We start from the raw sequence: 27,813 nt of genomic DNA, 5'->3' as shown, positions 1-27,813 counted from the left end.
CTTCCTTGCGGGAAATTGTAAAATGCCATTGTAAATACTTGGAGGTTGAATGCAACTGTCGTTCCTAATGAAAATGCAGCATCAAGACAAATACATTAATGTAGTGGTTTGCTTTACTGTAAGAAGCATGTATTCCCAGAATATTCAGTAAATACTTCTTAAACAAAAAGAAGTTTGAAACAATACCACCATTTCATTTAGAGTAAGACATACAAAATGTTGGAGGACACCAAGCCTTGGCCCTAAAAGTTGGTTCTTTATTTCTTTCGAGTTGATGCTGCCTGACCTGCAGAGTTCCTCCAGCATTTTGCATGCGTTACTCTGGATTTCGAGCACCTGCAGAATCTTTTGTGTTTAATATTTTATCTACACATGGTTATAATTTTCAAGCTTAAACTTTTGCAATTTATAGCATCAGAAATATTTCTCAAGCAGGCTACCTCACTTCATCAAGAAGGGTGATAAACACTACTGTACAAAAGTCTTAGGCATCTTAAGACTTTTACACAGTACTCTATATTGATTAGAATATGAATGTGGTTGGGAAACAGAAATAAAATTACTTTGCTTTGTATTATCTTAGTATTAAGTGTTATGTGGAAACTGGAAAGGTACAATATACAGTACTGTGCAAAAGTCTTAGGTACCCTAGCTATATTATTGTGCCCAAGACTTTTGAACAGTACTGTACACTTTCAACATTTCTGCATTTTGTTAAATCTCATAGGTGGACAATTTGCCATTCCAAATTATTCTGCTATAATTTTACATCTGTAAGTCTTTTGCATCTCAGGTGCTAAGGCAAACATTTACTTACAATATATTTTAAAAACTAGAACAAAAAGAGTGATTTAAAGAACTGTGTTTAAAGTGCCTTGAATCTCAGTATAAATCTTAAAAGAGTGACAGAGACCTTATATAATGTAAATGGAGTTCTAACTATACAATGTGATTAAAAGCACTACTTGTGTTAAGATGCGCTCAAGGGTAAATGCTTTGAATGTTTTTGGGATGATTCACTAAATATAGAGAAAGTAATTCTATTAAACAGGTATGCAATAATGGGAAATGAACCAGATCTGAGCACTCCTCCATATTTCCAGATTTTTAAAAAACTCTGAAATTAATTTGGATAATGGACCACCAATGTGACAGCTTTTAAGAATTTTATAATCAAGCAATTTTCTCTTCCACCATTAATCAAAGTAGTACCACAAATTCAGCTATTAAGAAATTAAAATACGTTAAACACAGAATGTGCTATGCAAAAATAGGAATTACTGAACCACTCATTGATATTGTCTGTATTAGCATCATAGTGCACCAAAATTGGTAACCTAGTTTACCTTTTAATAGTTACCCATTGTTTTTAAACCAGGATGAAGAATAAGCACTAATTAGGGACGATGACAGTAGCTATTTACGAGGAAATAGTTTGAGAGTACAGATATTACACTCCTTATTTTTCTTGAAAGGTATACATTTTCCAGGTCTGTAGTAAGAGCACAGCATATATTTTTTAATATCAAATCCTCAACTTCTGTTCTTTCTCTGTACGAGACGATCCACTATCTCAGACAGTTCCATCATACCCATTGCAAACTTTGCCAAATCCCTAAACAGAAATTTTATTCTTCCAAACTGGGAAAGTTTATATCTTTAACCAGGATCAAGTTGGACAATAACCTGCATTTAAGTAACACTCTTCACACAGAAAATTTATACAAAATGTATTACCAGAGAGTAGCAAAGACAAAAACTAACTTGGAGTCAAAGTGGTTTTTGAGAGATTTTCAAAAGATTTTCTAAAACTTACACCAGTAACAAGGATTTGAGAGGAGCTGAAGAAGGGAAAGGGAGCGGGGATTCCAAAGTTTCACTCGCATAGCTGAAGTTGCAGCTAGCAACACTGAATGGAAAGCACATTCAGAAGCACTCCTGAAAAGCACAAGAGTTCTCACAAACTTGTGAGACAGTGGAAATCTGCATAAATTGGAAAAAGAAATAAGAGTCACATCAATGAAGAATTTGAACACAAAGAATTTTAAGCTTGGGAACTGGTGAATTAGAAGCTGATAAAGGTGATGGATTGGTTTGGTAATGTGGATAGTCAATAGGAAGATGGGATTTATACAGCCTCAAATCTTGATGGGATTCTAGACACTACTAATCAGTCCAAAAGTAATAAAAAATAAGAATGTAGATTTCAGTAGTTGATTCCTGATGTAGGAGCAAAGCTAGTTAATATTACATTGAGGAAAGCTGCTATTTTATTCTGTTTCTGAGCAGGTATGAATTACATATTGCTCATCATAATCAAGTCTACTCTTCAGAAGACAACTCGAGATTGTGAACACCATAATACAATTGCATTACCTCTTGCCTAGAAATTGGACCCATTTGCTCCCAATACTTGTGCAAGTAAAATTATACAAGTCATTTAGTATATGTTGGATCAAAGCAGTGATCAGTTCCGGGTTGACTTATTTCTGAGAAATGGTCAGTCCGGTGACAATATGGTGAAACCATCTTAGTGTAGCCAATGACTGCACATCTCAGCCAAGCAGATTATGATGTCATGGGTCAAGCAGCACCCATTCTTCCACTGCTGTACTAGGTTGCATCTTTTGAGAGAAACCCAACATTGTCATTAATGACTCATAATAAAATCAGGAGCACATCATGCAGGCTTTGGGAATAAGATGTCAATTCAAGGATGTGCTGTGTCACAATCTCTTGCACTTTGTGTGTGTTACACAGCTTTACATCTGAATGGCAAACATAACGTTAAACAATTTACTGGAGCTCCTTTTCCAATTTGTGGTGAACTACATATACCTGTCTGGACACGCCCCCTGCTGACTGCTCCTATGGCTCCTCCCACAGACCCCGGTATAAAGGCGATCAAGGCCTGAGCCCGGCCTCTCAGTCTCCAGGATGTAGTATGGTGGTCACTCACTGTTTGTTCCTTCTTCCAGTCAATAAAAGCCGATATCTCGCCTTACGTCTCAGAGTGAGTTATTGATGGTGCATCACAATTGCAGCCATTTTATTTTACCCAGATGCAGCAAACACTGGTCCGTTGACTGGCTAATTAGCCACAGTGGCTTGAAGCCACTTGGAGCATGGGAGTTGTTAAGAGCAGTTCATTTTTCATTGGAACCCCAAGGAGAATTGGTGTGTTAACCAGAAAGCACAGTTTGTCTTTTCACATACCATTGTCCAATACTTATTTTTTGGGAATTGAAAGAGTACATTAGTGCTCTACAGCACAATGCAGCCTACATTTTACACACCAGAGAAGGATTACTTCTGATTTCTAGGCAATTTTCCTTTCAGTTCAACTCAACAAAACAATCTGCCAGATAAAATTACTGTATGGTCTGAGATTGCTTTGTGGAGAAGAGATAGAGATAAGAGCTCATGCTTTTCCTCAGTAAGTCCCAACTGTCACAAAACAAAGTCAGAAAAGAAATTTCTAAAGTTTCTGACAACTTACTTTGTGGGTGTTAAGAAACATTACGTCATAAATAAGGCGGCTCTGTTTCCAATTAAAAATATTAACTTGAATTAGTATTATTTTTTTTCTACCAAAATCTAATGATTTATCTTCAGTTGAAAGTATTTACAGCTGCACTTCCAACTGCAATAAAACATGCAGTGGGTGAAAATTCTGGTCTTCTTTAAAAAGTTGGAGAGTTTCCACCACTTATACAACTTGCTGTCATCCAGAAGGTTAAAAGGTCAGAACGGCATTGTGGGCCGAAGGGCCCATACTGTGCTGTAAAGGCCTATGTTCTATATGTCACTGTGGCAAATCTTTTGGATCTAGAAGAGAAAATCTGCAGATGCTGGAAATCCAAGCAGAGTACACAAAACACAGGAGGAACTCAGGACAGGCAGCATCTATAGAATACATCAATATTTAAATAACTAAGCTATATGAAAGTATAGTTCAAATCTACCATCACTGCAGGACTTGTATGTACCCAGGATAAAGAAGTGGGCAGGAAAAGCATTTGATCACTCTAGGCCTGTACTTGCTGGAGTTTAGACGAATAAGGATGGGGCAGGAGGGGAATCTCACTGAAACCTATCGAATATTGAAAGACCAAAATAAGAGTGAATATGGAGAGGCTGTTTCCAATAGTGAGGGAATTTAGGACCAGAAAGCACAACCTCAGAATACAAGGACGTCCCTTTAGAACAAAGATAAGATGGAATTTCTTTAGCCAAAGGGTGGTGAATCTATGGAATTGATTGCCACAGACACATGTGGAGGCCAAATCATTGAGTACATTTAAAGAACCTTGATTAATGAGGATGTCAAAGGTTATGCAGAGAAGGCATCCACATCACTGAGGACCTCACATGGTCTGTGCACACCAACTGTGTGGTGAAAAAAGCACAGCAGCGCCTCTTTCACCTCAGACGGTTAAGGAAGTTTGGTATGGGCCAGCATATTGATGAACTCACACTAATTTGAGTACTCTATATTACATTGACTGTTCTATTTATTATAAATTATTATAAATTACTATGATTGCATATTGTACATTTAGATGGAGACGTTAACTTAAAGATTTTTACTCCTCATGTCTGTGAAGGATGTAAGAAATAAAGTCAATTCACACAAAATTCACAGAATGGGGTTGAGAGGGATAATAAATCGACCATCACTGTGCAAACTCAGAGTAGACTCAATGGGCTGATTGGCCTAATTCTGTTCCTATGTCTTAAGCCTTGTTTGCTTTTACCTCACATGTTCTTGCTGCTTGTGCAGCATGTTCTACTTACACAACAACTGCCACTCCTTATGTTGCAAGGTGCAGAACTGCACTTCCAACTCAAAAGGACATTATAGTTATTGCAATTGGTAACTACTTCTATACAAATACCTAACCCTGATGCAAAATCTGTAAATGATTCACTATTGAGAATTTCAAAAAGCTGTACTGCATTTTCATCAAAAGCATCTAAGTTTGAAGCATGAATTCCATACCAACATCAGAAAAGATATACGAGCATGGATAAGCACAAAGATGAAAATCACGTGTATCACAAAATAAGATTTTTCTTAAATACACAATAAAAAAAAACATTTTGTGGTCAACTTAAAATCACATGCACAGAAATTTATTGAAAATAATCTTCTGAGAAAGTGGAGTTTTTGATCATTGTTCTGGAGTGTACATTTTATCCCTCAGCTGGGCACATCCCAATTACTGAGCCTGAAGAATGTTTATACAATATGGCATCAAAATGGAACAGGACTACCACTTCACTACAACCAGTCAAACTTAGTCACTCAGAAAAAACAACAATGTGTGCACATGAGGATAAAGAGTAGCCTCAGAAGAGGCTTGAACAAGAACACTTTGCATTCTTCCACACCCAAGACTGAATTCTATAACTTCAGGTAACTCATTTTCTCAGTCCACTGAATTCTACTTCTGGTAACTCTCTTTCTCAATCTGCAGCAAAACTAGCCAGTCCAACTATGATTATTTTTATACTTTTCTTCTGTCCATTCACATGGCTCAACCTTGTAGACATATTATTAACTCTGCATTTCACAATGTATATTGTTTGTGCTCTCACTTTCAAACAGCCATGGTTTTGTATCTTTTATTTTGCTTTGTTTAAGTTTTCTCTAACTGCCCCTATTAACTCATCAGCCAGATGATGTTATTTATAGCTTATCCCCATAGCAACCCAAACCTTGCCTCATCAGAGATACTTCCTTCATCCAATCCACCCCTCCCATAACTGCTGTGCAATTTAAACCGTTATTTCTCTCTTTCTGAGAGACTTTAAAGGGTCTTTGACTTTAAATGTCAATTCCATTTCTCCTTCTACATTTGTTGCTTGATGCTTCTACCTTCACTCCTTTTTAAGAATGATAAGGAATTGGCTCACAAAATAACAGGTCTAATATTTCAGAATCAGATTTAATATCACTGGCATATGTCATGGAATTTGTTGTTTTGCAGCAGTATATTGCAATAGATAAATAATAATGAAAAACATTAATGTGCAAAATGGGAGCAAAAAAAAGAATTCATTTTTAAATAGCAAGGTAGTGCACATGACCTCATTGTCCATGAAGGCAGAGGAGAAGAAGCTATTCCTGAAATATTGTGTGTCTTCAGTCTCCTGTACTATCCTCCTTAATAGTAGCAATGAGAAGAGGGAATGTCCTGAGTGATGGAGGCCCTTATAGATGGATGCCACCTTTTTCAGGCAAAAGGTGTTTTCAATGCTGGGGAGTCCAGTGACCATAATGGAGCATATTCAACTTTCTGCAGCTTATTCTGATCCTGTGCAGTTACTCCTCCATACTAGATGGTGATGCAACCAGTCAGAATACTCTCCACATTATGAATTTCTTTAGTGACATACCAAGTCTCCTCATACATCTAGTGAATTATAGCCATTGTTGTGCTTTCTTTGTAATTGAATCAATACTTTGGGCCCAGGATAGATCCTCAGAGCTGCTGACACCCAGGAACTTGCAACTGCTCACCCTTTCCACTGCTAATCCCTCGAATATCTTCCCTCAACTTTCCCTTTCTGGTCCACAATCAATCCCTTGGTCTTACTGATATTGAGATCAAAGTTGTTTATTAGCACAGCAATCATTAACAGTACTTCATGGATCAATGTGATTCAACTATAGAACTTTGCCACAAAGTTAATTTTGTTCCAACCTCCAAGCAAGAAATTATATTGATCGAAGAAAAATAATGCATGAAAACAAAGCAGAGAAATTTTGTGACAGAGTTTCAATCCATTTAACAATGGAAATATTGTTTCCAATAGGACTACTATTTTCAAAACATTGGACAAATATTTAAAATACTCACAAAAATCAACAACTGCTTTCTCTTTCATTTATCTGCAAGTCCCAGGTACCTAATATTCATCTTATTCCTTTCTGAAAATGTTCATATGCCCTGTGTCTTGGTCTGCCATTACTTATTTTATAATCAACTTACTTGCATAAAATGAAGCCACCAGAGTTTAGGATCTTAACAAAGATAAAGTATTTCTCTAGTGATAGAGTATCCAAAATTGGGGATACTCAAGATACCACAATTGGAAGAGCTTAGGATCATGGTATCATAGAATCATAGAGCACTACAGCACAGAAACAGGCCCTTTGGCCTGTATTGGTTGTTCTACTAAAGACAAACAGCATGGGTAGCAACTAGTACATCTTTATTCAGGACACTCCAGCAATGGCTTCAGCTTGACATGAGTGTGTGCAACCTGCTCGGCATCATCGCTCCCAGTTCCGGGTGAACCGCCTGCATTGTCTATTGGGAACTGAAGTTCTTTATTATGTACATACATAATAACATATCTTTCTCCTTTAAAGAAAAAGCAAGCACAAAGCAATGTCCTCATAAACTGCAGGAAATAATAATGCTTTCCAACACATTGTAATGAACAAATACAGTCTCTTATTCACTCAACTACTTTCAAACCATCTCTGTGGTGGTTTAATGATCCTTCTTGGTCTGCTATTTGTTTCCACAGATGCCTTGCTTTCATTTGCTGCGTTAATGTTAGTGCACTTTTGAGAACTCTGACCAACATGTTCATTTTTTTTGCATCTTTCTACTAAGATCCTATCTGTTTGTCTCTGCACTTGTTCTTGCTGTGTGGCCATAATTCACTCCACGTGCCCTATAATGGAGCCCTGGACTACATCCAAGTGATTAGTGAGTCTTTGCACAAGTTCCAAATGATTCTGTCTCAATTCCCAGAGATCCTTCTTTTGGACTGTGTATCATTGATAGGAACTCTTCCTGTTCATTGGTGTTGAACTGGTGTTGTTGTACCGATCTTGTGATCTGTATGGTCTCCCCATCTTTCTTTTTATTTTTCCTCTTTAACTTTGGTGAGGATAGTGGAGATATTTTTGATTTCCAGTCTTTAACTAGAAGATGATGAGAGACAGATTTTGAACCAAAATTGCACAATGTGGAAGCAAGACTAGCAACTTCTTCATTATGATCACTATGTTTAACACTGGCATTCTGACAATCATGCTGGTGTAGTTGGTATAGATGTTTATGGAAAGTGGAATTCTTGTGCTTCTCTTGCATAACCTCTCTGGAGCTCTCATGAATCCTGTAACAAGATTCTTGAGTTACATCAGGTAAGCATCAAAGACATTTGCATACTCTTCCGAGTGTTGTGGTTCTCTTTGGTCTGTGAAGCCACTACAAAAACTCTTTCCACCAGGTTGAGCTTTCCACATGCACTCAGACCTAATATTGGCTGTACTCACTTTTCTACAACCAGTAGTTGTGCGTTTTGGTGCTGCCCCTTGTGCCCCCTTTTACTGGGATATTCTCGCCAGTATAGCCCGTCATTTTTAACTTCACTGGGTAAATTTTGCTCTTTACTTTGAGAGCCATGGACAACAAATTTAACTAGGCTCCAGTGTCAAGCTTGAATGAATTACTGTCTCATTGACAGTCACTAGAGCAATCGATTCTGTTTTATCACCATACGCAGTCTGTAGAGGATCTACAAAGACTTCCTCCATTTCCTAAGCAACAGTGTGCACCTTTCTCTTGGTAGTCCCAGCTTTGCAGCACTTAGCAAAATGATTCTTCTTCCCACAATTATTGCAGGACTTTCCATAAGCAGGACACATCTTTGGAATATGCCTACCTCCACATTTGCTGCATTTGCTGTTTGAGGCTACATCTTTGCTATGCTGTTCTGCTTTGTGCTCTGCCCCTCTGTTTTCACAGCATGCACTGTTGTTTCTGCCCTGTGCAGCTCCTTGACTTCAGGTCATGTGGCATCCATTGCCCTATACATATCCACAGCTTTTTCTAGAATCAAATCCTTTTCATGAACCAATCTTTCTCTGAGCCCATTATTTGACGAATGTCCAAACTCACAGGACTTACTCAGTGTGTGAAGCTCAGCTTTGTATTGGTCAAAGCTAACACTTTGTTTCTGGTCACAGGACGAGAACTTGTATCTTTCAAACATGATGTTTTTACTTGAGAAAAAAAAACTCTTCAAATTTTGTTATCAGAGCGTCCAACGTAAAAACTGTCCGATCAATTTCAAAGGGGTTTTGATGTCCAAACCATCTTCACCAATTATGTGTAAAAAGATAGACACCTTCAAATTTTCATCAGCCCCTTCAGCTCTATTCACTGCTAAATACATATTGAATCACTATTATCAGTTAGATTGCTGATAAACTGCATAGGTGAGGGAGGACTTAGCTCATCCATTATGGTTTATCTCTCTCACTCACTCTCACTCTCTCTTTCTCTCACTCATTTTGTGAATCTGATGAACTTCTGCACACAATGTGCTCTGTTGCCTCCTTGGCCGACACCACTCACTGTCTTCCATACTCAGTTTTTTCTTCTTCATCAGAACTAGCATCTCTTTCTTAGTTGTCATGGTATTCATTTACACTCCACATTTAGACCTCATGCTGACTTCTGACACGATGTTACATTTGTCCTTACTAAAGACTGAACGGTTTAGGAAACAACTAACACATCTTCATTTGGTACACTACAACAATGGTTTCAGCTCAACACAAGCACCTGCAACTAGCTCACCAACATCACTTCCAGTTCCAGGTTATCTGCCCACATTGCACAATGAGAACTGAAATTCTTCATTATGTACACACATAGTAACACATGGCCCATCTAGTCTATGCCAAACTGTTTTTCTGCCTAATCCCATTGACCCACGCCAGAACCACGGTCTTCCATACACCTCCTATCCATGTACCTATCCAAAATTATCTTATATATTACAATTGAACATATATCCACCACTTCCACAGGCAGCTCATTTCACTCCCTCACCACCCTCTGAGTGACGAAGATCCCCCTCACGAACATTTTAAATATTTTGCCTTTCACCCTTATCCGATGATCACTAGTTCTAGTCTCACCAAACCTCGGTGGAAAAGCCGTTTCAATTTACACTCAACTTCAGATAGCATTGGTTTTTGGAGCTGTAAGACTTAACATATACCATTTGGTTTAATCATAACATTATAAGTTAAAATGATCTTATGACATAGTGTTGTTATTATAGTCAAAGTCGAGAAATGATCAGCAAAGCTTGGTCTAATAGAGATTCAATTGCCTTTGTAATCACTTTGCAATCATCCTTTCAAGGAGAGTGCCCCTTATATTCTCTCAACTCTGCTACATTTACTCTAATTAATTCTGGTACTTGAAAAAGTAATCTCTACTGATTTAACCCATGACCTGTACAAGATATGAATCCACAACTAATTGTATCCTATATTCTGGACACATCCCAAGATTTTTTAATTAAGTCTCTTCTAATTATATTTTTCATCAAAGTTACACTCCAGAATTGCAAGGTTTGCCGGCCAGACATCTCCCACCTCTAAAATAAATAACAAAACCTAGAAAGCAAAGAATAAAAAGAACATATATACAGTATTTAAATGAGCTCAGACAGGAATAGATCCAATATCTGTCAGCAGCCTTGCTTCAACTGAACTCCCAGTGACAGCCCCAACCCACATAACTCCCACCAACAATCCTGACCCAACTCTCAGTGACAGCCTTGATCTGACCAGAATCTAATGACACCCAACTCAGACATTTAAAGGAATAAACTTTCAGTAAATAGCATTTACCTTTAATGCAAAGAGGATAAGTACGGTCAGTTTAGTTTTATGGTAGTGAACTCATTTTAAAAAATAATAATAGAATAAATACATTATAACCTGAAATGAATGATCTCATAGGTGAGAAGACTGATGAAAATAGCTTTGACTCAGAATTCTGCTCTCCAGCACTGATTACTCTGAGATAGAGGAGGATGCTTGGAGGTACATAAGATGTTAAAGATTAAAGAATAACTTTATTTGTCACATGTACATTCAAACATCATTTTCCATCTATTGTGCTGGGGGCAGGCTGCAAGTGTTGCTATGCTTTCAGTGCTGACATAGCATGCCCCCAACTTACTACCCCTAACCATACAACTTTGGAAAGGAGGAAATGGGAGCACCCAGAGGACACCCACATGATCATGGGGAGAACTATAGACAGCGGTAGGAATCAAACTCCAATCAGTAATTATCGGCACTGTAAAGCAATTGCACTAACCACTACTCTACCATGCCTCCCTCTCAACATCCATGAACAATTAACCAGAAAGCTGTGTTATGGAATTTTGCAACATGTGACACCTATAAAACAACATTCTGACCTGATGCTTCTCTCCAAAGTACTTCAGCTCAGTCTCAGCTCTGCCTAGTGCCAGTTCCTGTCGTTGTAACAACTGCTGAGTTTGTTGAAGCAACTTCAAAACTTCCTGAAAGAAACGAATGCCTTTAAATGTCCACTTATATTTAATGTAAAATGTAAATTGAAAAGTATAGTGTCTCTAAAACCAAACAAACATATATCTTTTTTTACTCTGTATATTTCTTATGTTCATCAGAATATTTTTGTATATTATTGCAAGTAACAGATTAGCCAAGAGATGGTTAAAGCTAGTCATAGAACACATTGATCTAGATGATATTATGAATTTACAAAATATTTAAGCAGTGCCTTAATCATTAATTAGCCAGCTGATATTTTATTCACAAATTTTTAGTTGTAGTTTGAAAACTGGACAAAGATGAAGCAATTTAAAATACTACAGTACTACTACTACGTCAACTCAGGCCCAGGGGACCAGCATCAGGCAATGACTTACAAAGCGCGAAACGAAAGACTGTATGGCACGCCACTCCTCACACAGACAGTAGGTGGCCATTGACTCACAAGGAGTTCATCCGCCCTTTGACAGGTTTTGTTTTTAGTCCTGCTGGGTGCCTACACACTCTCCTCCCTGGTTAACTGAAGTGCCCAGGGGGTGTGCTGGTTGAGTCGCCAACAACCCGACCCAAAACAGGTAGTACTGGGCAATGTGGTACCAGTAGCAAGGCAAGGCCTTGACCTGACTTTCAAATGCTCCATTATAAAATCAAGAATTTTCAAAAAATTCACTGCAAATCCAAGAGATTCTATATCAGGGATAAAATGAAAATGAAACTACATAATTTCTAAAAGAGACAATAATTTTAAGCTATTCCCTATAAAGACAAGATTAAGAAGATCCGAGTAAAACTGATCAAAAGTGGCATATTTTGTTTTCTTCAGTTTTACTGCTTAAATTTAACCATTTTCGTGCCTTCAAAAATAGTCAAATCTTGATTATATCTATTCTATAGAGAGCAGAAATAAACATTGGATCTGTCTACAGTCATTACACATAAACCAATTCCAGTAAGTGAGTATATCCAACTTTAAACAGCTTATGAGCAAAAGTAGTGATGAATAAGGGATGGTGAAGGAATTGAACTTAGTAGGGGAACAAGGGTATATAGGAGCAGGAAGGGTGGTGAAAAAGATATAGCTAAATGCCAATTAGTAACCCAATAACTCAACTCAATTCCTGACCCAATTCCTGCTGGCAGCTCTCATCCTGGTACAACCTGACTCCCACTTGTGGTGACAGCTTGCACAATGAAAACTATGAGCTAACTTACAGCTGATAAGCAAACCCACAGCTTAATTGCTTTCAGAGTAACTTCACTGTTCATTAACACAGATGTTTATTGCCAGAAACATTGCACAAAGGAATGAAGCACCTCTTACTTTGGCAAAATAACGTCCTTATGTCGTATACATAAAGTGGCAGAGATGAATGAAACATTGCTCATCTTTTGTATTATAAAATTTGATTGAAGTCTTTGGAAGAATTTGGTCGTCTTTAAGTGGCATTACAGAATTTAAAACATTCACTGGAAGAAAACAACTGAGAAATTTGGGGGGGGGTGCGCGCGCACATACACACACACACACACACACAGGCACAATAAGAAGCACGCGTATTAGAAAAGGAATGAGATATAGTGATATAATTGGAGGCATACAGAGCAAACAAATAAATAATAGATGAAAATAATTAATAAAAAATACTGAACTTGTATAAATGAGCTATACCTCAGTGGAATATTGTGAGCAATTCTAGGCACCACAGGCCTCTGGAGAGTGCAAGATGTTTATTACCATAAAATTAAGAAACAGGACTTATTATGTAAAGAGGTAAGATCACCTGGGAATGATCTTTTTAGACCAAAGTTGCCAAGAAGAAATCTAGAAATTCAGAACTTTGAATAGATTGGGGGAAACCATGTCCACATTCATTGGGTATATTGAAAAGACAGCCAGAGGTGAAACACAAAGATTTTTCATACATTAATTAACATTGCCTTCAAAGGTGGAAGAACCGCACTCAATATAGACTCAAGAAAAAAATTACAAGCTCCAGGGGCCAAAGCAGGGGACTACTTTAATAGTTGAGAGACATCACAAGCATGGTTGGCTGGATGGACTTCTCATGCTTTGTTTAATTCTAAATAATTCAATTTTGCAACATAAAGCAAGCAAGCTTTAGATGGGAAACTAAACTACCCTTCTGTCACAGATGCAGTAAGTTAAAAAAATTCAAATAAATATGACAGGACAAACTGCCAGCAATGATGAATTAGTCACCGGTAGGAGTTAGTTGGGATACAGTTGCCGGGGATACATGAGCTAGGCTCCAGGTAATCAGAAGGGATCATATTAACAGGGAGTAAAGTTGTAACCTATCCGATGAAGCCACTGCCTCTTGCCATGTTGTGAGTGTTTGCCACATCCTTCTCTCATTCATTTGGTCATTTCAATCAGAATATCTCTGTGGCCCAGCCAGTAAAAACAGGATTTCTGAAATCTTACTCAGGTTATTTCAATTAAACTTTGTGCACAGCACAGCTGAATAAGTAACATGTTCAGAATTATTGCAGACAATTTCCATTTAGGCACTCCTTTTCTTAATGCTAACTGGTTCAGATTTAATGGAAACTTTGGAAGCAAAGTGATGATCACTCCACTATTTGGATTCCCACACTGATTCCCTACAAGAACAAATCTCTCTCATTAACATTGTTGCACATACATGAAACAGTTTCAGTATTATTTTGTCTGGAATAAACAAAAAAAATTAAATAGAACATGCAGAAGTATTTGTTCAAAAGTGTACTGTTGTTTGCCACATCCTAATGAATTCAGTTCACCAACTAGATAAAATAAATAATAATTTAAATACAAGAACACTGAGCTTGACTACCTGAATTAGCTGCACGTACCATTCCTCCCATTCACATCATGGTGAATTTACTAGCATTACTTCCATATAATATTGTTTTATTGACACCTTTTTAAGCAGAACCATGGTTATAAGATGACAAGAGGCATAGATCGAGTGGATAGCAAGAGACATTTTTTCCAGGGCGGTAATGGTTAATATGAGGGAGCACAATTTTGAGGTGATTGAGGGAAAGCATAAAAAAAATCAGAGATAAGTTCTTTGCACAGTGAGTGTGGGAGCCTTGCCAGGGGTGGTATTAGGAACACTTAAAGCACTCTTGGTTAGGTACATAGATGTTAGAAAAATTGGAGGACTATGTAAGAGGAAAGGATTAGACTGATCTTAGAGTAGGTTAAAAGATCGGTACAACATTGTGTGCTGAAGTGTCTGTACTGTACTGTACTGTTCTAAAGTTCTGAAGCTGGTCCAAAGAATTCCAGTGAAAACTCATTTTTTAATTAATTTATTGCTGTGGTTAGGATTGCTCTGAATTAAAAACAGCCTGATAGAAAGCATTTGAATAAGCTTGGCTCAGTTATTTCTATGGCAGATATTGATAGGTGATCAAAAGGTACTAATATATTTGTCCAACAGCTTGCCTTTAGTTGCAAGTAGGTTAGCAGACATGTCCTATGAGCGGATTGACAATTCATATGGAAATTCAAGTTTAAAAATGAAAATGCTAGAATTCCAGCCTCTGTTTACAGACATTTCAGCCTGTAAACTAGATTGGTTTTGTGACTAAATGGTTTTAACCCAACCTGTTTTTCTTCTTGAACAGCTGACATATCTTTAGACAGCTCCTTGTTTAATTCCATCTCCTTTACAAAAATAAATGTAAGGTTATATAAATGTTTGCACAATTAGGTCAGCTTATAATTACTATTTAAAAAAAGTCTGAACCAATTTAGCAAGCAGTGCATCACAAAGTTTCAAGGTATGGACTCCAAGTTCCTTATTTTAGAAATGTAATCCATGCACCAATTTACAAAGTAAAAGGAAATATTGAGACTTATAACCTACAAGCCTCTAAAACCTGCTTCCCTTCTCATTCATACAATGATATCCTGATAGAAGAGTTTACAAGTCTTGACCTACTCTTCACCATGTATCATTTCCCTATTTCCTCAGTTTCCTGCAACCAGATGGCAAGAGCCATTGCAAAATTGTCCTTGGCCTATCCTAAGGAGGTATGTGAAAGCCAACTGTTATGACTCTCATTTTCCTGAACAAGTGTTTGGGCAACAGGTATGCATCTACTACACTGGTAGCAATAGTATAATAAAGATCAAGGTTTCAGCAAAGGTGGAGAGGTTGAAAAATTAATTTATTGCCTCAATCTCAATTCCTAAATCCTGTGCCACAATTTTATTTTAACAAATAAAATAAAATTAGTTACTAATAACATTATTTCATTTTCCTGGCATCACATATATTAATTCTCAAATCAAAAATTGGAGTAAGGGCAAGTTGAAAAATTAATTCTATTCAGGACTTAATGTCTCAATAATTTTGACAGTGCTATGGGTGATCTGTAAAGCAACTGCCTGATTTACTACTCTACAAATTTTTACTTCCTGTGAGTAAATTAAGATGCCCATATGCTATCACCTGCCTACCAGAATCACAGTCAAATTTATTCCCATTTTATAATTAGAAGCAGCTTAGAAATATATTAATAGATCCTGAGGAAATACACTGTAAAGTCATTTGTGCTTATATCTACTTAGTGCCATCTAAAAAGTACATAGTGATTAAATTTTCAATTTGTTATGAAACCATCTGCAGTTTCTGCTTCAGTTCTTGCAGCTGTTGTTGCTGTGTTGTAAGATGGATGTTGTCTTCGCCCAGATTGCACTGAGAAGTGACCTTGGATCTTATCAAGTCTGCGGTTACTTTCTCCAGTTCCTGAATACAGACAAAAGCGTACAATAGGTCATTTGAATATCATCCACTTTGAAACTGCCATTTCTTTTGGGGAAAAAAGATGAAAAATCTAAACAATTTTGCTCAATCAAACAAAATACAAGGTGATGGTAAGTCATCAGTGCATGAGCCTAACCCTTTTATTTCAAATGTGCAAGAATCATTTAAATTTAAATCATTAATTTACTTTGCTGTTTGAACTGATGGGTGTAAAAAAATAAATGCTCTGCGCTTTGATCTCAATTAATGACAACTTATGGAACTTCAAGTCATAAATACGCTGCCCTTTTCTCCCCCACCCGCTCCCTTTCTGGAGCAGGGTAGTCTGCTTTATATCTTTCTCTCCTTGAGCACATTGACATTTACTCAGACAAACGGCAGGGGTTATGAATGTAACTCTCTGATAGTATCAAGGATTCTTGATGATGCCATCATATTGAACTAAGCATTCAGCACAGTAATAGTTTTATCAGGAAAATGTTTGGTCTGTTTAACTTTTCTCTAAAAAACTGGAATTCCATCTTATCACATTGCAATTGTTCAACTGCTCTGGACTAAATCAAATAATGATGCAATTAGGTTTAATTTTATGTGGTAAATGCAATAGTATTATAGCAGCTTTCAACCTAAAACAAAATGTAAGTTTAATATAGACATATTTGGGAATAAGGCAACAATAATTCAGCAGTTGGCAGCCGATCTGGTAGAGTACCAAGAAGTATTGTAAACAAGAACATGAGGAAGCTATTCAGTGCCTCAAACATACTCAGCCATTTACTACATTTGCAAATGACACGTATGCCAATCACATTTACCCATCTTTTTCCATATTCCTAAATATACTTGGCTAACAAAAAAATGCTCCATTTTCAAAATGGAGATCAATAAATGATACTTTAATCCTGTTTTCAGGAGCAGCAATGCAGTTCTTTCATTTTGCATACATAACATCAGCTAAATCTTTCCAAAGCAATGTTACCTGAAACAGATTTACAGTAAAAGGGATTTTATAATTTTCACAACAAAATGATAACTACCACTAAATAAATAAACAGTGAATCCTGCAAACTAACAGAATATTATTAGTTCAACCTTCTTTAAAATGAAACAAGCTCACACATTCATTAAAAAATGCACTGAATCAGAAAAAGAATCAGGTTTATTGTCACTGATACGTTGTGAAATTTGTTGTTTTGCAGCAGTACAATGCAGTACATTAAAAATATAAAAAAGCAATGCATAAAGAAAGCAAAATGTGAGGTGGTGTTCATGAGTTCATGGACTGTTCAGAAAACTGATGGTGGAGGGAAAGAAGCTGTTCCTAAAATGTTGAATTTTTAAATTGCATGTTGATGTTTTAGAGAGCAACATAAGTTTGAAAAGTTAGTTCCCTGGTATGCATCATCTCCTGGCATGTACTTTATGTACTCAATGTTCATGAGGGAGTACTTTGGACTATAATATTTCTTGTTTGTAACACAAAATATATATCTGTAAAAACTGAAGAATGCTTATGTAAAACAGATAAATTAATCATAATACTAATTAGCACTCATTTTGAAGATATTGTTTTTATGTTTATGCACATCAATTTCCTTCCTCGTATATTAAAGATTATATTATTTATTAAACAAGTAACAATATTTTTGTCATTATCATGAAGAATCTTAAAGATCGGTAGAGAGGTTTATAATGGAATTCCAGATTCCATCTGAGAAATGGAGAGCTTAACATGATGGATGCCTATGTTTGGGGACACATTAAGATGCCAGAGTTGGGGAATTGTACATATTTCTTTTTATTTATTTATTGGAATACAGAATGGAGCAAGCACTTCCAGCCATGCCACCAGCACCCTCTGATTTAAATGTAATCTAATCCTGGGATAATTTATAATGACCTCTTAACAGCTGGTATGTTTTTGGACTGTGGGAGAAAACTGAAGCACCAGAGGGAACCCACAAGATCACGGGGAGAATGTACAAACTCCTTATAGACAGCAGCAGGAATTCCACCTGAGTCACTAGTACAGTAAAGTGTTGTGCTAACCACTACACTACCATGCCAATCTTGAGAGAACTGTAGAAAGTTATCAGAATATGGAGGAGTAGAGCCATGGAAAGGATTTTAACATACGAGGTTAAGCATTTCAAAACAAGTTAAACTGGTGGGCCAGAATTTGAGATAGGTGAGCGAGTACAAGTGAGGAATTAACTGCAATTGGTGTGTGTTAGGATGCAAAAATTAAAGATAGTAAGTTTAAGATGTATGGAAGTTGAGAGGCCAGTCAAGAGAGTAGTCAAATAGTTAAGAGGAAACAAGTGCATGGCTGAGATTTTGAGCACCAGCTAAGCTAAGACCAGGACAGCAGCAGACAAGGTTACAAAGCTGAAATTAGGCTTTAAGATGAGGTTGAAGGATCAATCACATTACTAAGAAAGGAAAGCAATACATCATGATTGATGAACAACCAATTGAACAACCAATCCAACAATAAAAAGGAAAATGTGGAACTTAGTTCTATGTATGAGAAGCTGGCATACCTTCTTGGATGTCAAATTAACTTTTCCCTACTTAAGTTACAATTCCTATTAAACACATTGATTATCCACCTAACAATTCTAATGCAAGTAAATGAACTGCAGAAATAAGTGCAATACAATGAATAATTACAAAAAAGAAATGCTGAACATTCAAGTTCAAGTTTAATCATCATTAAACCATACATGAATATAGCAAAATAAAACAGCATTCTTCTGGGGTCAAGGTGCAAAACACATTACCAACAGCACATTGCACATAGCACATATAGTTATGATTTCAGAAAAATATAGAGAGATAAAGAGAAAAGAAATATATCCCCTGTCTGAGTTGTCCTGATCCAGCTTGTTCTTCAACCGAATGAACACTGGAGAGCATGCACTGACGGGAGGAGCCAGCCCCCAACCCAATATGAAATCTAGCACCACACAGCCACCTCCAACATCTCCTTCATCAGCTATCACAATACACAACTCCAGGGCATGAAGGCTGTGTCTGCGCAACACAGTTCCCCTGTCAGTCTCGCTAATGAACCAGTGAACTGGACTTACAGTATTTTACATTATCAATGCCCAACAGGGTCTTGTGTTCACAATATAAACATACAAGATGACCCGTTGCACCTTTTTTTGGACCAGGCACTGTCTCAGCCCAACAGTACACAACAAGTCCAGGCAACAACACAACAGTACTCAATAAGTCTAGCTCCACCCCAATCAAGCAGTTCTCTGATGGGATAGTCCTACAGCAATCAATATTCTTAGTACCCAGCAATGACTTTTGATCATAAAAGAGACATCAGGACAAACAAATACACCTTTGATTGGATCTGGAATGGCCACTGCGTCCAACCATGCCACAGCTTACCTGAATGCTGTGTAAACTTAGCTCAATCACATACCTTTCAAAAATACACTAATTTTATATTTAGAAACATAGAAAACCGACAGCAAAATACAGGCCCTTTGTGCCAAACACGTACTTACTTTAGACATTACCTTGGGTTATCAATAGCCCTCTATTTGTCGAAGCTCCTCATACCCATTCAAGAGTCTCTTAAAAGACACTATCATATCCATCTCCACCACCATCACCAGCAGCCCATTCCACCATCACTCTCTGAGTAAAATACTTACCCTTGACACCTCCTCTGTACCTACTTCCAAACAGCTTAAAACTGTGCCCTCTCATGCTAGCCATTTCAGCCCTGGGAAAAAGCCTCTGACTATCCACACAATCAATGCCTCTCATCATCTTATACACCTCTATCAAGTCACCTCTCATCCTCTGTTGCACCAAGGAAAAATGGCCAAGTTCTCTCTGCCTATTCTCATAAGGTATACTTGCCAATCCAGGCAACATCCTTGTAAATCTCCTCTGCACACTTTCTATAGTTTCCACATATTTTCTGTCGTGAGGTGACCAGAACTGGGCACAGTACTCCAAATGTGGACTGACCAGGGTCCTATATAGCTGTAACATTACCTCTTGGGTCTTGAACTCAATCCCACAGTTGATGAAGGCCAATACACTGTATCCCTTCTTAACCACCCAGTCAACCTGCACAGCAGCTTTGAGTGTCCTATGGACTCTGACCACAAGATCCCTCTGATCTTCCACACTGCCAAGAGTCTTACCATTAATACTACATTCTGCCATCATATTTGACCTATCAAAATGAACCACCTCACACTTACCTGGGTTGAGCTTCATTTGCCACTTCTCAGCCCAGTTTTGCATCCTACCAAAGTCCTGCTGTAACCTCTGACAGCCATCCATACTATCCACAACACCCGCAACCTTTGTGTCATCAGCAAATTTACTAACCCATCTCTCCACTTCCTTATCCAGTATGAAGAGTAGGGGTCCCAGAACAGACCCCTGAGGCATACCACTGGTCACAGACCTCCATGCAGAACATGACCCGTCTACAACCACTCTTTGCCTTCTGTGTGCAAGCCAGTTCTGAATCCACAAAGCAAACTCCCCTTGGATCCCATGCTTCTTTACATTCTCAATAAGCCATGCATGGGGCACCTTATCAAATGCCTCGCTGAAATCCATATACACTACATCTACTGCTCTACCTTCATCAATGTATTTAGTCACATTATCCAAAAAATTCAATCAGCCTTATAAGGCATGACCTGTCTTTGACAAAGCCATGCTGACTATTCCTAATCATATTTATGCCTCTCCAAATAGTCATAAATCCTGCCTCTCAGGATCTTCTCCAACAACTTACCAACCACTGAAGTAAGAATCACTGGTCTACTGTTTCCTGGGCTATCTCTACTCGCTTTCTTGAATAAGGTAACAACATCTGCAATCTTCCAATCCTCTGGAACCTCTCCCATCCCCATTGATGATGAAAAGATCATCGCTAGAGGCTCAGCAATCTCCTCCCTCGCTTCCCACAGTACCCTGGAGTGTATCTCATCTGGTCCTGGTGACTTACCCATATCCTCTTTCTGGTGACATATCCTCTTTCTTAATGACTATATACTCAAGGTCCTTTTCCATAGTGAATACTGAAGAAAAGTATTCACTAAGTACCTCTGCTACCTCCTCTGGTTCCATACACACTGTTCCACTGTCACACTTGATTGGTCCTACTCTCTCACATCTTATCCTCTTGCTCTTCACATACTTGTAGAATGCCTTGGGATTTTCTTTAATCCTGCTCGCCATGACCTTCTCGTGGCCCCTTCTGTCTCTCATAATTTCATTCTAAAGCTCCTTTCTGCTAGCCTTATAATTTTCTAGATCTCTATCATTAACTAGTTTTTTGAACCTCTTGTAAGCTCTTCTTCTTGACTAGATTTTCAACTGCCTTTGTACACTATGGTTCCTGTACCTTACCAACCTTTCCATCTCGTTGGAATGTACCTGTGCAGAACGCTTCGCAAATATCCCCAAGCATTTACCATATAACAATTACAGCACGAAAACAGGCCACCTCAGCCCTTCTAGTCCGTGCCGAATGCTTACTTTCACCTAGTCCTACTGGCCCGCACTCAGCCCATAATCCTCCATTCCTGTCCTATCCATATACCTATCCAATTTTACTTTAAATGACAATACCGAACCTGCCTCTACCACTTCTACTAGAAGCTCGTTCCACACAGCTACCACTCTCTGAGTAAAGAAATTCCCCCTCGTGTTACCCTTAAACTTTCCCCCCCAACTCTCAACCCATGTCCTCTTGTTTGAATCTCCCCTACTCTCAATGAAAAAAGCCTATCCACGTCAACTCTATCTATCCCCCTCATAATTTTAAATACCTCTATCAAGTCCCCCCTCAACCTTCTACACTCCAAAGAACAAAGACCTAACTTGTTCAACCTTTCTCTGTAACTTAGGTGCTGAAACCCAGGTAACATTCTAGTAAATCTTCTCTGTACTCTTTCTATTTTGTTGATATATTTCCTATAATTTGGTGACCAGAACTGTACACAATACTCCAAATTCAGCCTTACCAATGCCTTGTACAATTTTAACATTACATCCTAACTCCTATACTCAATGCTCTGATTTATAAAGGCCAGCATACCAAAAGCTTTCTTCACCACCCTATCCACATGAGATTCCACCTTCAGGGAACTATGCACCATTATTCCTAGATCACTCTGTTCTACTGCATTCTTCAATGCCCTACCATTTACCATGTATGTCCTATTTTGATTATTCCTGCCAAAATGAAACACCTGACACTTATCAGCATTAAACTCCATCTGCCATCATTCAGCCCACTCTTCTAACTGGCCTAAATCTCTCTGCAAACTTTGAAAACCTAATTCATTATCCACAACTCCACCTACCTTAGTATCATCTGCATACTTACTAATCCAATTTACCACTCCATCATCCAGGTCATTAATGTAAATGACAAACAACATTGGACCCAGTACAGATCCCTGAAGCACACCACTAGTCACCGGCCTCCAACCTGACAAACAGTTATCCACCACTACTCTCTGGCATCTCCCACTGTTGAATCCATTTTACTACTTCAATATTAATACCTAACGATTGAACCTTCCTAACTAACCTTCCGTGCGGAACCTTGTCAAAGGCAAGGTTCTGCCGTACATTTCCCTGAGAACATCTGCTCCCAATTTATGCTTCCAAGTTCCTGCCTGATAGCTTCATACACTTCATATAGCTTCATGCCAACTCCACTTAAAAGCTTTCCTAACTTGCCTGTTCCTATCCCTCAGGTAAAAGAGATAGAATTGTGATCACTATCTCCAAAATGCTCTCCCACTGAGTGATCTGACACTTGACCAGATCCATTTCCCAATACCAGATCAAGTACAGCCTCTCCTCTTGTAGGCTTATCCACATACTGTGTCAGGAAACCTTCCTGAACAAACCTAACAAACTCCACCCCTTGCTCTAGACAGATACAAATCAATATTGGGGAAATCAAAATCCCCCATCACGACAACCCCATTATTACACTTCCCCAGAATCTGTCTCCCTATCTGCTCTTCAATGTCCCTGTTACTATTGGGTGGTCAATAAAAAAACACCCAGTAGAGTTATTGACTCCTTCCTGTTTCTAACTTTTACCCACAGAAACTCAGTGGACATTCCCTCCATGACTTCCTCCTTTTCTGCAGCCGTGACACTGTCTCTGATCAGCAGTGCCACACTCCCACCTCTTTTGCTTCCCTCCCTGTCCTTTCTGAAACATCTAAAGTTTGGCACTCCAAGTAGCCATTCCTGCTTCTGAGCCATCCAAGTCTCTGTAATGGCCACAACATCATAGCTCCAAGTACTGATCCACGCTCTAAGCTCATCCGCTTTGTTCATGATGCTTCTTGCATTAAAATAGACACATCTCAAACCATCAGTCTGAGCGCATCCCTTCTCTATCACCTGCCTATCTTCCCTCTCACACTGCCTACAAGCTTTCTCTATTTGTGAGCCAACCATCCCTTCCAACATCTATTCCGTTCAGTTCCCACCCCACCAGCAATTCTAGTTTAAACTCTCCCCAATAGCCTGAGCAAACCTCCCTGCCAGGATATAGGTCCCCCTCGGATTCAAGTGCAACCCGTCCTTTTTGTACAGATCACAGCTCCCCAAAAGAGGACCCAATGATCCAGAAATCTTAATCCTTGTCCCCTGTTCCAATCCCTCAGCCACTGATTTATCCTCCACCTCACTCTATTCCTATATTCACTGTCACGTGGTACAGGCATTAATCCCAAGATGACTACCTTTGTTGTCTTGCTTCTCAGCTTCTTTCCTAACTCCCTGTAGTCTGTTTTCAGGACCTCTTCCCTTTTCCCACCTATGGTGTTGGTACCAATATGTACCATGATCTCTGGCTGTTCACCTTCCCACATGGGGTGTCACCATAGTGGGGTGGGATATCTTCAGGATATGGTGAATGTCATCAGAAACATCCCGGACCCTGGCACCTGGGAGGCAAACTACCATCTGTGTTTTTTTCCCTGCATCCACAGAATTGCCTGTCTGCCCCCGTAACTATGGAGTCTCCTATCACTGCTGCCATCCCCTTCCTTACCCTACCCTTCTGAGCCACAGGGCCAGACTCTGTGCCAGAGGCGTGGCCACTGTTGCTTCGCCCAGGTAAGTTGTTTCCCACCCCCCCCCCCCACAACAGTACTCAAACAGGAGTACTTATTGTTCGGGGTAACAGCTATTGGGGTACCCTCTAGTATCTGACTCTTGCCCTTCTGTCTCCTGACTGTTACCCACTTATCTGTCTCCCGAGGCCCCAGTGTGATTATTTGCCTATGGCTCCTATCTATCCCCTCTTCACTTTTCCTGACCAGACAAAGGTCATCAAGCTGCATCTCCAGTTCCCTAACCCGGTCGCTAAGGAGCTGCAGCTCAACGCACCTGGCACAGATGTGGCCGTCTGAGAGGCTGGGAATCTCCCAGGCATTCCTCATCTGTAACCCAACACAGAACATAATATATGTAGCAGTCTGCCTAAATCACAGAGTGACACGCTGGGAAACAGGCCCTTCAGCCCAACCAGACATAGTGCACTAATTTACATTAATGCAATTTATTACATAGAAACATAGAAAATAGGTGCAGGAGTAGGCCATTCAGCCCTTCGAGCCAGCACCGCCATTCAGTATGATCATGGCTGATCATCCAATTCAGAACCCTGTATCTGCTTTCTCTCCATACCCCCTGATCCCTTTAGCCACAAGAGCCATACCTAACTTCCTCTTAAATATAGCCAATGAACCAGCCTCAACTGTCTCCTGTGGCAGAGAATTCCACAGATTCACCACGCTCTGTGTGAAGACGTTTTTCCTCATCTCAGTCCTAAAAGGCTTCCCCTTTATCCTTAAACTGTGACCCCGCATTCTGGACTTCCCCAACATCGGAAACAATCGTCCTGCATCTAACCTGTCCAATCCCTTTAGAATTTTATACGTTTCAATAAGATCCCCCCTCAATCTTCTAAATTCCAGTGAGTATAAGCCTAGTCGATCCAGTCTTTCTTCATATGAAAGTCCTGCCATCCCAGGAATAAATCTGGTGAACCTTCTTTGTACTCCTTCTATGGCAAGAATGTCTTTCCTCAGATTAGGGGACCAAAACTGCACACAATACTCTAGGTGCGGTCTCAGCAAGGCCTTGTACAACTGCAGTAGAACCTCCCTGCTCCTGTACTCAAATCCTTTTGCTATGAATACCAACATACCATTTGTCTTTTTCACCGCCTGCTGTACCTGCATGCCTACCTTCAATGACTGATGTACAATGACACCCAGATCTCGTTGCACGTCCCTTTTTCCTAATCGGCCACCATTCAGATAATAATCTGTTTTCCTGTTCTTGCAGCCACAGTGGATAACCTCACATTTATCCACATTAAATTGCATCTGCCATGAATTTGCCCACTCACCTAACCTATCCAAGTCACCCTGCATCCTCTTAGCATCCACCTCACAGCTAACACCGCCGCCCAGCTTCGTGTCATCCGCAAACTTGGAGATGTTGCATTTAATTCCATCATCTAAATCATTAATATATACTGTAAACAACTGAGGTCCCAGCACTGAGCCTTGCGGTACCCCACTAGTCACTGCGTTGCCATTCTGAAAAGGTCCTGTTTACTCCCATTCTTTGCTTCCTGTCTGCCAACCAATTCTCTATCCACATCAATACCATACCCCCAATACCGTGTGCTTTAAGTTTGCACACTAACCTCCTGTGTGGGACTTTGTCAAAAGCCTTTTGAAAATCTAAATATACCACATCCACTGGCTCTCCCCTATCCACTCTACTAGTTACATCTTCAAAAAATTCTATAAGATTCATCAGACATGATTTTCCTTTCACAAATCCATGCTGACTTTGTCCAATGATTTCACCTTTTTCCAAATGTGCTTTTATCACATCTTTGATAACCGACTCTAGCATTTTTCCCATTACCGATGTCAGACTCACCGGTCTATAATTCCCCGGTTTTTCTCTCCCTCCTTTTTTAAAAATTGGGGTTACATTAGCCACCCTCCAATCCTCAGGAACTAATCCAGAACCTAAGGAGTTTTGAAAAATTATCACTAATGCATCCACTATTTCTTGGGCTACTTCCTTAAGCACTCTGGGATGCAGACCATCTGGCCCTGGGGATTTATCTGCCTTTAATCCCTTCAATTTACCTAACACCACTTCCCTACTAACATGTATTTCCCTCAGTTCCTCCATCTCACTAGACCCTTGGTCCCTTACTATTTCTGGAAGATTATTTATGTCTTCCTTAGTGAAGACAGAACCAAAGTAGTTATTCAATTGGTCTGTCATGTCTTTGTTCCCTATGATCAATTCACCTGTTTCTGACTGTAAGGGACCTACTTTTGTCTTGACCAATCTTTTTCTTTTCATGTATCTATAAAAGCTTTTACAGTCAGTTCTTATGTTCCCTGCCAGCTTTCTCTCAATCTTTTTTCCCTTTCCTAATTAAGCCCTTTGTCCTCCTCTGCTGGTCTCTGAATTTCTCCCAGTCCTCAGGTGTGCCGCTTTTTTTTGCTACTTTATATGTTTCTTCTTTGGACTTGATACAATCCCTCATTTCCCTTTTCAGCCACGGGTGCACTATCTTTCCCTGCTTTATTCTTTTGTCAAACTGGGATGAACAATTGTTGTAGTTCATCCATGTGATCTTTAAATGCTTGCATTGCATATCCACCGTCAAATTGCCAGTCTATCTTAGCTAATTCACGTCTCATACCTTCAAAGTTACCCTTCATTAAGTTCAGAACCTTTGTTTCTGAATTAACTATGTCACTCTCCATCTTAATGGAGAATTCCACCATATTATGGTCACTCTTACCCAAGGGGCCTCGCACGAAAAGATTGCTAACTAACCCTTCCTCATTGCTCAATACCTAATCTAGAATGACCTGCTCTCTAGTTGGTTCCTCGACATGTTGGTTCAGAAAACCATCCTGCATACACTCCAAGAAATCCTCTTCTTCAGCACCCTTACCAATTTGGTTCACCCAATCTATATGTAGATTGAAGTCATCCATTATAACTACTGTTCCTTTTTTGCACGCATTTCTAATTTCCTGTTTAATACCATCCCCAACCTCACTACTACTGTTAGGTGGCCTGTACACAACTCCCACCAGCTTTTTCTGTCCCTTAGTGTTATACAGCTCTACCCATATCGATTCCACATCCTCCAGGCTAATGTCCTTCCTTTCTATTGCATTAAACTCCTCTCTAACCAGCAATGCTACCCCGCCTCCTTTACTTTCCTGTCTATCCCTCCTGAATATTGAACATCCCTGGATGTTGAGCTCCCATCCTTGGTCACCCTGGAGCCATGTCTCTGTGATCCCAACTATATCATATTCATTAATAATTATCTGCACATTCAATTCATCCACCTTGTTATGAATGTTCCTCGCATTGACACACAAAGTCTTCAGGTTTGTTTTTACAAAACTCTTAGCCCTTATACAATTATGTTGAAAAGTGGCCCTTTTTGCTTTTTGCCCTGGATTTGCCTGCCTGCCACTTTTACTTTTTACCTTACTACTTTTTGCTTCTACCCTCATTTTACACCCCTCTGTCTCACTTGTTCCCATCTCCCTGCCACATTAGTTT

General features: G+C 39.1%; 1 protein-coding gene across 1 annotated transcript in view; it reads right to left on the bottom strand.

Moving 5' to 3' along the window:
• LOC132397397 (coiled-coil domain-containing protein 73-like) overlaps positions 1–27,813 on the bottom strand; it is a 139,663-nt gene that overhangs the window by 35,640 nt on the left and 76,210 nt on the right. Inside the window, exons 11-13 of the mRNA XM_059976118.1 lie at positions 16,009–16,137; positions 14,991–15,050; positions 11,254–11,358 (exon numbers count right to left, since the gene is read on the bottom strand). Coding sequence (XP_059832101.1) covers positions 11,254–11,358; positions 14,991–15,050; positions 16,009–16,137 — 294 coding nt within the window. The remainder of the gene's footprint in view (positions 1–11,253; positions 11,359–14,990; positions 15,051–16,008; positions 16,138–27,813) is intronic.

This window comes from Hypanus sabinus, chromosome 7 (assembly GCF_030144855.1).
Source record: "Hypanus sabinus isolate sHypSab1 chromosome 7, sHypSab1.hap1, whole genome shotgun sequence".
NCBI classification, from domain to species: domain Eukaryota; kingdom Metazoa; phylum Chordata; class Chondrichthyes; order Myliobatiformes; family Dasyatidae; genus Hypanus; species Hypanus sabinus.
Note: the sequence above shows the minus strand (reverse complement) of the source record. Positions and strands in the feature narration are given on the sequence as shown.